This window comes from Harpia harpyja, chromosome 6 (genome assembly GCF_026419915.1).
Source record: "Harpia harpyja isolate bHarHar1 chromosome 6, bHarHar1 primary haplotype, whole genome shotgun sequence".
Classification (NCBI taxonomy): domain Eukaryota; kingdom Metazoa; phylum Chordata; class Aves; order Accipitriformes; family Accipitridae; genus Harpia; species Harpia harpyja.
The window spans coordinates 57,460,023-57,474,529 of NC_068945.1; the positions used below are offsets into that span (position 1 = coordinate 57,460,023).

At 36.2% G+C, this 14,507-nt stretch overlaps 1 protein-coding gene across 4 annotated transcripts in view; it reads left to right on the forward strand.

Annotated features, from left to right (window-relative positions):
* The window catches only part of PHTF2 (putative homeodomain transcription factor 2), a 71,734-nt gene that overhangs the window by 12,639 nt on the left and 44,588 nt on the right, over positions 1-14,507 (forward strand). For all 4 annotated transcript variants that reach the window (XM_052789603.1, XM_052789606.1, XM_052789605.1 and 1 more), the window contains exon 2: positions 3,611-3,687. In XM_052789603.1, coding sequence (XP_052645563.1) covers positions 3,643-3,687 — 45 coding nt within the window. In that variant the 5' untranslated portion in view covers positions 3,611-3,642. The remainder of the gene's footprint in view (positions 1-3,610; positions 3,688-14,507) is intronic.

The window sequence follows — 14,507 nt, forward strand, 5'->3', positions numbered from 1 at the left end:
CCTGGTATTTCTGAAATTTGGTAATGACTAAGCTCTCTCTGAGACATTTCTTTCTATTGTGTTGTAATTTTATCTGAGGTTGTATAAAGGATATTGGAGTTACACTGTTAGACATTTTAAATATAGCTCCTTTTGGGTATTTGATTTCTCTTTTTTTGAAAAAGCTTTGTGAAACATGAAAATGTATGGCATTATGTTTCTTAGAAATCCTCAGGAGCTGGTATAAAATCAATTTATTGAAGGTTTGTACTATGGTGTATATGATACATATCCAAACTTACTAAATACAGTGTCTTTAAAGTAATGCCCTGTGTAAAATACGAGTACATCCATACACAAGTCAGGGAAGACTGAATAAACAGGTGTCAGTGCATAACTGAGTCTTTTAGAGGGTCATCTTTTCTTTCTGAGAAATGTCTTGGAAGATGGCAGTGTTGGTAGGGCTTTTGTATAGGGAGTATTTGTGATTTTCATACAAACAGCTGTTATGACCAGGTAATCTAATATTTTTTTTTAAAAAAACAAAACAAAAAACCCTGAAATTTTTGGTGATGAACAAGGTATAATAAAGTGTCATGAGTTATTCTAATGCTTAGGCATTTCATAAAGACACTTTTATTTATTTTAATCTGTGTGTTTCAGTTTCTATCCCACCTGTTGGACATTGTATTTTTCTTTGTCCTTCTTAACTGTGGAAATGCTATAAAGAAAAAACAAAGATCACCTTTAATCTTTCACTATAAAAACTGCCTACGGATTAATAATTCTTGTTTCCTTTTAATGAAGAAATATAAGGTGCAATATTGTTGTTGATATTGACAATGTATGATAACTGTGATATTTTTATCAGAAATATACCCCTAAATCACGTTTTTTTGCTGAGAGAGATTGATCTTGGAAGAATGCTCGATGCATAGTTTGGTGTTTGGGGGCTAAACTACCACTCCTCCTCCTCACCACTGGTGACGCCATGCCTGGGGTGCTGGGTCCAGTTCTGGGCTCCCTGGTACAAGAGAGACAACGGACTTACTGGAGAGAGCCCAACGAAGGGCCATAGAGATAATGAAGGGACTGGAGCATCTCTCCTTTGAGGAAAGGCTGAGAGAGCTGGGACTGTTCAGCCCGGAGAGGAGAAGGCTCAGGGGGATCTCATCAGTGTCTATAAATACCTGAAGGGAGGGTGCAGAGAGGACAGAGCCAGGCTCTTTCCAGTGGTGTCCACTGACAGGACCAGAGGCAACGGGCACAAACCGAAACACGGGAGGTTCCCTCTGAACATCAGGAAACACTTTTTCACTGTGAGGGTGGCTGAGCACTGCCACAGGTTGCCCAGAGAGGTTGTGGAGTCTCCATCCTTGGAGATACTGAAAAGTCATCTGGATACGGTCCTGGGCAACTGGTTCTAGATGGCCCTGCTTGAGCAGGGTGATGACCAGGTCACTTCCAACCTCAGCCATTCTGTGATTCTGTGAAACTGTGTTTGTGAAGTTTTTTTAAGAGATCTTCTTGTGTTTATTTTTACCAATTATGCTTGATCCTGGAATCGTTCAGATAGTATGTTTGGAAAACTTGTTTATTGTTTTGAAGTTACTTATACTAACTTTTTCAAAGTCTTTTGCATAATTTGTTAGGAATTTATAGCTTTACAGAATAAAATAGGAATTCCCTTGCATGTTAAGTACTTGGTACAGTTATATAAAAATAACATTCGTAAACTTTTTGTAAACACAGGAAGGATGCTGAATGTTAGGTGGAGCTGAAAACTTAAGTTTTCACCAACTATTGTTAAAAGGTCACGTGTAGTATAGTGTACCCATTGACTTTTTTTTTTAACTGGGCTTGAGTATGGCATATATGTTTACATACATACATACATTTTTAAAGGGAATCAGTGAGATGAAAGATTATTAAACATAAAAGTATTCAGATTTTTTTTTCAAATATTTTAACAGTTTTTAAAATTCTTTCTTCCTTCTTTTCTTCCACTGGCAGCTTCCTGCCTTAATTAAGAGTTGGAAATCTAGGTACTCGTCATGGTTTAACCCCAGCCAGCAACTAAGCACCACACAGCAGCTCACTGTCTTCCCCCCCACCCAGTGGGATGGGGGAGAAAATCGGGAAAAGAAGTAAAACTTGTGGGTTGAGATAAGAACGGTTTAATAGAACAGAAAAGAAGAAACTAATAATGATAATGATAATACTAATAAAATGACAGCAGTAATAATAAAAGGGTTGGAATATACAAATGATGTGCAGTGCTGTTGCTCACCAGCCGCCGATCAACGCCCAGTTAGTCCCCGAGCAGTGATCCCCCCACCCCTACCCCCCCAGTTTATATATACTAGATGTGACATCACATGGTATGGAATACCCCTTTGGCCAGTTTGGGTCAGCTGTCCTGGCTGTGTCCCCTCCCAACTTCTTGTGCCCCTCCAGCCTTCTCGCTGGCTGGGCATGAGAAGCTGAAAAATCCTTGACTTTAGACTAAACACTACTTAGCAACAACTGAAAACATCAGTGTTATCAACATTCTTCTCATACCTAGCTCAAAAACATAGCACTGTACCAGCTACTAGGAAGACAATTAACTCTATCCAGCTGAAACCAGGACAGTACTAAGCTCATTTAACTGTTATTCATCTGTTAAAATGTGAAGTAATCTATTTGTGAAATATTTGAATTTGGTTTTAATGATAATACATTCATATCTGAAAGAACTTGTATATTATAATAAAATATCTGGAAAGGATTCTGTAATTCTCACCTAAACTTTCCTTTGATTTTACAGAATGGCCAGAATGAGAGAATATATGCAATTTTGTAGAAAGACAATAATTCTAAATCTGAAGGCTTTTTATGTTTCTTTATTCTTACTTTTTTTTCTGAACTAACTCTGGCTGACTGATTACATGAAAGAAAACTTTTAAAATTAATTTTCAAGGTAGGAATGTTTTATGTAGGCTGAAATTTTTGTTTGATTTTTTTTCTCCACATTGAAGCTAATGACAGTGACATCAAAGATTAACTAATACTACTACTTGCTACCATTAAAACAGACATACCACTCTTCCTTGTTTTTCTCCATTTCACTTAGTTTTTGTCTGCTGTTTTCATGGTGTATTAATTTTATAATTAGTGGAGTTCTAGCACTGTTGTGTGTTTTGTTTTTTTTTTTTTCCTCCAGAAATATCTAATAGTCTGTATGAAATTTTCTTGCATTTTTTAACACAATTATTTCTGGACTTCAGAATACTGTGCTGTGTTAATAACTATAGGTTCCTTAATTTATCAGAGAAAAAAAAAAAAAGCTGCATGTAATATAACTCTTGTAAGGTTCTCGTAAGACAATAACAGATCATCTCTGTGCCACCTGTGTTTCACTGGGAACGATGGACAAAACTGAGGCTTCTGATGTCCTGTAGCAGCAGATTTGTAGTTTTTTGTTTACTTAGAGGGGAAGACCCAAACTCTTACTAAAATAGTAATGAGGCAAGGTGTAAAGTAAATATAGCTGTTCAGCGCTTTGCAGGTAATGGGAGTGTTTCTACATTCCCTATGTTGGCCTTTGTAGGGAAGGTGGAAGTAAAGCTCTGTCTTTTTCTGTTAACAGCCTAAAATGACTGTGTGAATTCAGTGGAATAAATGGCGTCCAAAGTAACTGATGCTATAGTTTGGTACCAGAAGAAGGTAAGCTTTCTATTTGTTTTTACAGTGGCTTAAAAAAACCCCAAACGTTGGCTAATTCTGTTTTATGTGTAAAGTACAATAAATATAAAATACTGCGTTATTGGTTACCATTGAATGAGAGTGAGTAGCTTGAAACTTACCTTCCAAAAGTAAATAAATATTTAGTTACTCTATCTAATGAAATGGAATAGCTTTTGGTGTATGTTGAAAACTCCTCACTCCCTTCGCTACTTGTGCTATGGAAAAAAGGAAAGAAAATTTTTGTTCTCAGTAGAATGTTAATTAATGTACAGGAGAATGTTGTTTCTATAGCACATAAATGAATCCTTGTATTTAAGTAGAAAGTAAGAACTGAAATGTATTTTCTGTCAGTACAAGGAACTGTGTAATCCATACCCAAAAGAGATAGGCTAGGGCTTCTTAGGAGTTAATTAGAAAAAAAAAAAAGGGGGGGGGGGGTTGAGAGGGAAAAGGTCTCATTTGGAGATACATAGTTACAGTATCACCTGATACTGTATCTTTTGATTCATGTTTGCACATAGAAATGTTGATGTCTCTAATTTTTTATTTTGACAATTTCAAATCATGCTATCCTCTTGCCATCAGTATGCCAGTTGGCTTATTCAGTTAAATTTCTTTTAAAAAGCTGAAAAATTTGCTAAATTTTGAGATGTGCTTCTTTACCAAGATATAAGTAAGGTGTAATGATTTTTTTTTTTTTTTTCCCCCTTGGCTCTCCATGGTTTAGTAAGTTTCTATGAGTTACTGTTTTCCGTGGGCCTATGGCTAGTTTTTCGAGAGGATGCATCTTGTCCTTAAAATTATGGCCACGGTCTTCGAAACAGAAATTCTGGTTAACTTCTAGCTAAGCAACAGTTAATTTCTAGAAATAAGACAATACTGGTATGCTTTGCTGAGATCTTTACAACTGTGAATTAAAGGTACAGTTGGAAAAGCAGAAAAATGAATTTTGCTGGCTGACTTTATACCGAACATTCAATTACATATTAAAAAATGGAAAATAATTCAGAATGTAATGAGGATTTTTTGGTTTTGTACTGTGTACTTTCTCCTTTCTCTATTCAAGCTTTACAAAAAGTATTTTTGTAAAAGTATCAGTGGTATTACACTGTGGTTTTGAACTGTTTCTTGATTGCAGGTCCAATCCTATTTTTTAAACATTTGGAGGATGACTTATTATAGATTTAGTGTAACAAAATTCAGTGCAGGATCTTACGGAAGGGGAAAGTGATGCTGATTTTACCAGCTTCCGTTCATTCTCATAAATTTCGTTGTCACACTGTCATACTGATAATACTTACAAGGACCAGATTGTGCACGTATTTGGTCTGGCCAGGACCTCTTTTGTGCAATGCAAGAGATGCTGGCTATCCAATCCTCATCATGTCTCTGAGGTTGTTTCACTGGTGATGATTAGTCTTTGGACAGATCTTTTATGGTATTCAGCTTTATATATAAATGGTCCTTTGATGGAAGAAAGAGTCTGAAGTCTCCATAAATCTTAAATGAAGTTCATGCTTGTTATCTGTTTTTCTTGTTTTTTTTTTTTTTCTTTTTTTAAAATACATGTCTGTTTTCCTGTCAGTCAGGAAAAGGAATCCCATATGTGATATGCTCCAACTTTCCATCCTCCTGATGTTAGGAAGGCAGGATCTTCTGCTGATGAGTCACTGTGCTGTGAATTTACAGAGGGCAGGCCTTCTGGTCTTGATATAAACAACCTATTCCTCAATTTTACTTTTCCCAGGACACTGCTCCTAACAGGATTACTCATTATCAGTACAAGTCATTCTTTTAACCCTTGTTCTGTAATTTTTTTTCCAGTGATTTCACACACGTTTCCATTTATTTCATTCATAGCAACAACAATATTTCTGCTGTGAGTCTCTCTAGGCTTTTACAGAGGTCTTCTCGGCCAGGAATTGCATGCTGCCTTTATGGCAAGGAGTTGTGACGCGGTGACTCCTGTTGCTTCATGAAAGACTGGACTATCTTCAGGAGGGATAAGATCTTGCATAAACCAGATGTCAGTGTTTTCCATGGTGTGAACAAAATTTAATTGCAATCCACATGTGGACTGGGGTCTTCCAAACGAGCAGGCTTTGCTTCTTTCAGTATGAGGAAGTGGAGTCTTATTTTGGGACAAATGGCTGCACTGAAGAAATGTTGCATCTCATGCAAATGTTCATGCTAATTAGATAGTTATTTCTTAGGTCCCATTTATTGAAGGTTCTCCTGGATGGATCAGGCTGATGACCCCAAGGGGTTTTTTAACTTTGTAGTGCAGTTTGTGATCCTTTCCTGGGAACATCTAGGCTCTTTCACCCATGTCCGTGATTTTATTTATTTATTTAAATCTCTTACATGGCACAGTATTCCCCCCCCCAAGGATTTGTTGTTTGCACCAAAGATTTCAAATTGGAGAACAGGAAGAGCTATGCTAGTGGTTAGTGGGTACCGGACATTTTTTTGTCCTTTCTGTTACATTTCTATTATGTGATTGCTTATGATGGCAAAATACTGAACTCTGTGAACTGGTGGTTGCTTTCAGTTTTAAAATTTTATTTCAGAGTTATCAAAGTTGTCCCACTTACCTTGCTTTTTAGATCCACTGATTCCTCACAACAGTAACTGGAATTGAAAGTGGGAAGGGATCAAAAGTTAGCACATTCTGGCAGTAAAACATTGTTTCTGGGGCAAGAGAGAACCAGGGTTGCAGTCAGTATTGATCAAACTGATATGACTTGCCTATATGATAAAATGAGGAAAATAAAGTGTTATTTTGGGGAGGTATTTCCAGATTAATGAATTGGTGTATAAATGCCCTAAAAAAGAACATGAAGAACTTATGATATTTCTAGTCATACATAAAGAAGAAAAATATATAGGCAGGAAATATTGAACCGATAACTTGCTCCTTGTGTTTCTTTTGTTTTCAATTTTAATGTATTTTTGGATGTACTTTTTGATGGGTGTATTTTATGTCTCTCTCTACTGAGTTCCAAAGGTCTGTTGGTTTCTCAAAAGTAAGGCATTTTTGTATTTCTTTAATGGAAAGAGTTAAGCAATTAAGCTTTTCCAACCCTACTTCAGGCAAGTTTTCCCAACACCAAGTTTACTCATATGACTCATACTATTGTCTGAAATTGAGCTCCTCACAGGAGGATGATTTAGTAATGTGCTTAATTGTTTAAAAGGTCAGACCTTTTATTATGTAAACTTGTATTTTGTTGTTGCAATAGATTTACTCTGCTTTTAGTACATTGGAGCTCTTGATTACTGTCTTGTAAAAATCAATTCTTAGTTATTTTAAGTTGGATTGTAAGATTTCGGATAGTGTATTATACCAGCTTGTTGTTTGAGATATAAGATTGCATGGACATAGCTTTACTATTCCCAGTGATAGCTTGTGTTTCCCAGCTGGTATGGTACGAATACTTTTGCAAGGCATGAAATCTGAACAGATAAATCCTGCTAGATATAGGTAGGTTCTGTAGAAAGCAAAATAAACTAAACTGCTGCTGTGCTCCTGGATGCACTGGGGAGTGCAATGCTGAGATATTTGTTTGTCATACAGCTTGTTGTCAGCACTTTCTGCTGTACTGGTTCTTGCAATAAAAGGGTGTGGCAGGGTTGTCTGCATTGCTCTCTGGAATGGTTCATTACTTTGGTCCCAGACAGCTACCAAGCTAATATTCACATATAGGTGCTTTGTTAGTTAATATCCTTAGGATTATGTGTATTTACCAGAATACTGAACTTGCTTCAGATTTGTAATTGATGACTTTTATGGAGAAAACCATCATAAAGTTTCGTCTGAAAAAATCTGACACCCCCACAATTATTTTTAAAAAATTTCAGTATCTGATGATGTACCTTTCTGATACTGATACTTTATGCATACTTGAAGTATTGCCTTAGTAACAGTAACTGATGTTAAAAGTAATAAAATTGGTAATAATCTAAAATATTGCTTGTAACTTAAGCTTTTTGCATTAATTTCTTATAATACTTTCAAGTTTTACAGATAATAGTAGATGTGCAATTTTTGGTCTGGTTTCCAGTTTGGAGACTATATGTAGATTTACCTTAATAACTTTCTGAATTTCAGTCCTCACGGAAGCCTTGCTGCTAAAATGGGGAGCTTCATACAAATTTGTTGATAATATTGGAGGAGAGAATAATGTTGTTCCTTCTCTTGGGGATGGTTGTAGGGGAAGGCAGAATAGAACTTAATGAATTGAACCCGAATCCTGCACCTGATTGCTTATCAGTTAACTTTGCCAATGCAGCTTTCTGCTGTTTCGGCTGTCCCTTGGGTATGGCTGTTAAAGGGCACAATAAAACAAATGAGATGTTTTCTCTCTCATGGCTTTAAGGGGCAAAATTAGAGTTCTAATTGCATTGCTTTAAGATCCATAATATTCAGTGTTTTACAGTTCATTAGTCCAAGATTATACTTGCCAAGTTAATAAAGGAGGAAATAAAAATTATGTCATTCCCTGAAACCACCTGATTTCCTTCTTGGCAGAGAATTCACATGATGCATTGGTGACCCTGGCACCAAAGCCAGTTTTTGCCAAATGGTTGGGCTGTATGGCTATATTACCTACAACTTTGGATGCCGAAACTACATCTGTTCAAAAAGGCCTGCCTTCAAGTGCCAAAACTTGACAAGTATTGGAGCTGGCTATTTGTGAAAGCGTTGGGGGGGGGGAATATATTTAGAAGAGTTTCCTTCTACATAGTGCTGGCATTCGGTACTCAAGTTGTCATCTGACCAAATAGTGGGGATTGCCCTCAGCACCTTGTTTTGGTGAGGCAAAATTCAAGTTTCTGAACCTTGTGCAAAAGATCACTCAAAAACTGGCGCTATGGCTGAACGAAGCAGGCTTGCATTTGCCTGTCTGTTGGCTCCCATGCCTGCTTTGCCTTCCCACAGACTTTCATGTACTTATCTGGTAAATTTGGTCAGGGGACTAATGCAGTTAAAACTAAAACTGTGAATCTATAAGGAGATGAACCTAATGGGGGGTGGGAGGAGAGCAAAGAGCTGAAATCGCTTTGTCTTCAGAGGGATTCTCTGGTTCCTGAGTCATTTCATTATGCCTTGTGAAACTATAACCTACCATTTTCTTTTCTCTTCCTGAGTGATCTGATTGATCTTTCAGCCACCCAGATGAATGTGCTGGCACAAGGAAAGTATGCCATGGGAAGTGAAAATGATCAGGGGTGTAAGGGCAGTGCTGTTTTAAAATCCTAGTTGCAATGCTGGTAAAATTGCTGGATTTTCAGTGGTCTTCAGGGAATTATACTGAATAATGAAGCTGTCAGAGTGGTTTTCTTTTCCCAGTTACGTCTTGAGGCTCCTTTATTTTGTGCAAATACATAATCATTAAAAAAAAAAAGTGTTGCAGAGGTCTTAAATCCTTAACACTTGGAGAGTAAGTGAGCTGTGTTAACAATAGGGTAGCCAGTGGGTCAAGGGAAGGGATTATTCCCCTCTGTCTGTTCAGCTCATGTGAGACAGCATCTAGGGTGCTGTGTCCAGCTTTGGGCTGTCCGGTACAAGAAAGGCATTGGCATTCTTTAGCAAGCCCAGTGGAGGGCCACCAAGATTATTATGGGGCTGAAGCATGTGACGTACAAAGAGTCTGAGAGATCTTGGTTTGCTCAGTCTTAAGAGAGGGCAAAGGGGAGAGCTTACTGTTTTCACAACTACTGCTTTGGAGGCTGTGGAGAGAGAGGATGGAGCCAGGCTCTTCTCAGGAGTGCATGAGAGGCAATAATCATAAGTTGAAATGTGGGAAATTCTGATTAGATATAAGGATAAAAATGTTTAACGTGATGTTTGCCAACTTTTGAGACAGGATCCCAGAGCGGCTGTGAAATGTTCAGTCTTCAGAGATATTTGGATCTCTACTGGATAAGTCCTTGGGCAGCCTGCTGTAACTGGACCTGCTTTGCACAGGAGATTGGGTTAGACGACCCCCAGACGTTCCAACCTGTGCGATTCTGTGATGACTTTAGTTTGAAATTTGAAGATGAGTAAATGTTGTTATAAGGGATTGCGCTTAATTGCAATTAATGACAGAGATAGAATCTCATTCAGTTTGTGCTCCTTTTTAGGTTTTGCTCTATAGTCCACTTAAGCCAAAGAAATGGTACCTGAAGTTACCCCTAGTGTCTAGTTCACATCACTAGGAAATGGCTTAGAGTAGGTGTTAGTTATTCCTGTACTCTCATTTAGTTTAACCTGCAAACTGTTTCTAACTATTCTTATGTATTTAATTTTCCTTTATGTTTAATTGTGCAATGAAAAAAGACGTTTCATGTTTTTAGTAGATATGCTAAAATCTGTAAACTATTATGCAGGGCAATCAGTAGGGCTTACTGATGTTATGAAGAATTAATCTGTAAAGAATGATACAGGAAAACTATTAATACATAGTTGATAAATATTTAATTATCTATTACTGTACTCTGAAAGGGACGGTATCTTTGAAGTAAGCTTTGGTGAAATTATTGTTCAGCGAAATGGCTGTAAGACCAGTGCTGTTGCAGTTATTGCCAGAATTTAAGCAGGTCATTAGCTGGCAATTCAAACAGTTAATAATAAATAACTCTTAAAGTTTTGAATTGCTTCATTTTACTCTGAATAGTTGGTTTCAGCAGTCCCTCTGGTGCCAAACAGGGAGAAGGGAGGGAAGTCCCAGAATCTTTTAGTAATCAGAGGTAACAATTCAGCCATCATAAATCCAAAGCTCTGCACCTCAGGATACACAGCTTTAAGCCCTTCATTGTCCTTCTCCATTTGACTAAAAGTTACTAAACTCTTCGCTATTAGCAGATAGGTACAACTATTATATAGTGATTTCTATCTGTGGTTTATTAGCCAAGTTTGTCTTAGCTTAGCTTGTCTGGTCCACATATCCACCATAAACAAAATTGAAAAAACTCTACCACCCTTGAAAAGGAAAACCATCCTGAAAAAAATCATCCTGACAATAGAAATCTACTACAACAGAGATAATTATACTGCTGAGCTACTAGATTATTGCCTTTGCTGCAATGGGGATAAGTTCATGTAAGAAATAAAATGAGTTTTAAAATAACTTGTAATAATATTGTTCTGAGTTTTGAGAAAATGAGAAATGAATTGTCTAATATCTGAAATGGTGTACTTAAACTAAATATGAAGCACTTTAAAGGATATTTTTTAAATGAATATTACATGTATAGAAATTATATATTGATATCTTAAAATTAATAAATAAAATCATAGAGTTTTTTGAAGAATGTTGGACTGTAAAAGTTAATAAATCATATTAGCTAATATTTTAGCACTAAGTATTTTAATAAGGTGTTAAACTCTTAATTTCCTTGGTAGAAAGTCCAAGGAAGCAACTTTGTTTTTTATTTACCAAGCTCTGTATCTTGTATCGTTCGGATTTGTAATACTATTGTGATGTTGCTTGTAAAAGTGTTTAGAGGTTTTAAAGAGCAAAGCTTAGCATGCAGGTTTCATTATTGATAAACATTAAAGTTTTAAGATCCAGCAGGAAATACTATGTATTCTTAGGATTATAATCTTTGCTAGTCTGCTTGGTTATAAATTATAAATGTCTCCTGAAATATTGATCAATTCCATTAGAATCAGAAGGCCTTGTGAGTATTGGGCTACAGGTTGATACCATCACTACATTAGCTTAAAGTGAATATCAGTGTCATTCACAAAGCTCAAATTCAATCTTGATGCACATTTGCCTTGTTATATGAAAGACACTGGGAAGAAATATTACACAGTGCAGAAACCCTTTGCACTGGGCTTTATTCGAAGTAAAACTTAGCTGTGTTTTCAATAGCTTAGTTTTTACTTAGGCTAATTGCTCTTAATGTTATAAAACCAAACTGTACAGGTGCCAAACAAATTTTAGATATATAAAGAAATGTGATCAAATGCTTTCTGAGGTATTTGATTGGGAAGGAATAAGTACAATTATTTTAGGTAATTTGAAGAGGTGCACATATCTCTCAAAACCAGAAAACATTTTAAGGAGTCTGCACTTAAAAAGGATCTTAAACTTATTTAATCTTCCAGTAAAGAGCTAGCTTTGTCAGGTGAGTTTAGTTTTGTCAAATGTGTAATTGTATAGCTTAATATCTCATGCTAAGTCACATACAAGTTAATAATTTTTTTTTTAGAATTAATTATGTGTGAGGAAACTTCTTTTTTTCTAGAAAGCCTGTTTGAAGTTTATTACACTTAGTTAATTTAGGATGCTAAACCCCCACTTTTCCATTGTGAAAGACGACTGGCAGAGTTTTCAATCTTTGCATGTAATCCCTTATATGCTGAAAATGTTAATAGCTGCTTGCAGAATAGTTGTTAATTCTGTGAATACATAAAGGAACAGAATTCCTTTCATCTTCTTTACTTAGTGTTTTTTGAGGCACGGTGCCTTGAGAACCGAACATTTTAGAGGTAACTGGTTTGGGTAGACTGGATGGAATCTTGGCATTCAGGAAGCCTGGGATGCATAATTTAAACTAAATGTGTATAGAATAACATCTGCTAGTTCTGCTACAGGTAGGTTATACCACATTTTTTTATATCTGTAAGATATTACTGACAAGTTTCCTACAACAGGGTTGTGTTGCTGTTGATGCTTGGTGATGAAAGTTGCATTTAAAAATGATAAGATAGGCTCCTTATGTAACTTGGATTAACAAATAATTTTAAAAAGATCAAGGGAGATTTATTTTGTTAATTTATTTTCTGCCAAATCTTAATAAATAAATAAATGCTATAGAATACAAATTTCAGATCTTCTTAGATTAGCTATTTTATAAATTAGAATAAATTTCTGTGATAAATCAGATCAAAATTGGGATGTTGTGTTGTATAGTTTGCAAAAAAAGAAAGGTCTATTGCCGGTTGTAGACTGGCCTGGTGGATTGAAAATATCAGTGACAAGCTATTATACAAACAGTCTCGCACTAAGTCTTGAACAGATTTTAAAAGTATTACTTATTCTTGTATACTTAAAAATCGGACAATATTTGGACCCTTGTATTTTGTACTTAAAATTTTCTTTGAAGGATACTGCAGAACTTGCAGCTGTAATGAATGAGACTCCAGGTAGAGTTGGTGGCTTCAGGAGTATGTAGGTAGTTCTGTTGATTGGGGATTTAATGTTGGCCTAACACTTCCAGGCATAGGATGCTTGAACACCTGCAGATGGGCCCTGGGGACAGTTGCATATTGAGGGAAAGCTTGCTTTGATCAAGTTTTGTGTATATTTAAATTCTTCAGGTTGGAAGCATGAATGATCTTATCTCTAGAAAGTTATTCCTTCATTTTATTTGCCTTTAGAGCTTAATTTCTTTGGTATTGCTAGATGCTAGACTTCTTTTCAGTGTCCTGCAGGTATGTTCAATTTTAAAGAACTGCATGAATAGCCAAGAGCTAGAGCCTACATGCAAACATTTGACAACTTAATATTTAGATTTAACATGAAACATAATTTAGATGCAAATACTTGTAAATCAAAACTCTTTGAAGATGGAATTGACTCGTGCTCTCAATAATTTAAAACTGGGAAGGTTTGCTAGTATTAACTTACATTCTTGAATTCATTCAGGAATTATGTTCTTGAATTTAATTCATACAGGTGTCTAGCATCTGGTAATCATTATATATTATAGTTTAGCTTGTCAGTGAAAAACACTTTTCAATGAATTCTGCAAGATATGTTTCACAAACTGTAAATATATTTTCCTGACATAAGGTAGAGAAGGAAAAAAATTAATGCTGATGTTTTTTACTTGCCTTGTTTCAGTAACACTAGTTCTACCTATTTTTGTTTAATGTGGGAAATAAAGTGTGCCAGTATGCTACTTTATAACGACGCCTTTGTTTTTCTGTGTTTCCTTCTGATACACTTGCAAGAGAAATACAGAGGGATGCTTATGCAGAAGGAGAGAAGGGGAATTATCAGGTCTAAATTTCATGTGCTGAGTGCATACGCCTGCTCCCTAAAGTGCTTGTAAAACTTTCTTAAAACAGAGAGGTGAAATGAGGTAGATTAAAAAAAATTTAAAAATTGTGAGAGATTGTAATGATACTTGCTGTCTGTAATTATCCCTTTAACTCTTTTTAGTTTGGAATAGCACACCTTTACTTAATAGCCCTGTGCTCAGATTTTAATAATTGATCAGAGGCGATTGACCAGATGCAGTAGTCTAATAAAATGGCTGTAAAAGACCATGTCCCTTAAAGTTGTTTTAGGTCTCTCATTTTACCTCCTGCTGGACGAATTGCTTTATGGGGCAATGTTAAAAGAAAAACATGAATGGAAAAATCCCTACTTCTTGTCTTTTTGTGGAGACAGAAGCTGCTACCTAGCCTTGAGGGAGAAGAAATGTTTATAGGAAAATATAACTAAGTCAAATTTTAAATCGTTCAACTTCCTTGCCTCAGATGTCTTGTGGGTTCTGTGTTTCCCAGAATTCCTTTAACAAACAGTCTGTTATTTGTCTAAAAGAAGAACGCTCTTTTAAAGACTCTTTCAACTCTACAGCAGTTTCAGCTATGAATGGAATTAGGAATACAGGGTTTGCTTTACAGCTTTATTGGCACAAAGGCTTCCTTCCGCATTTGTTTCTTGCATAATCGAGGGGGAGACAGACTTGCATCCCCTTTTCTGTCTTTGTAGAAAGAAATCTTTTTTGGAAGTGAGGAGGGGAGGACACAATATTATGCAGCACAAAAACCTCAGTCAGGGCTCTTCTCAGTA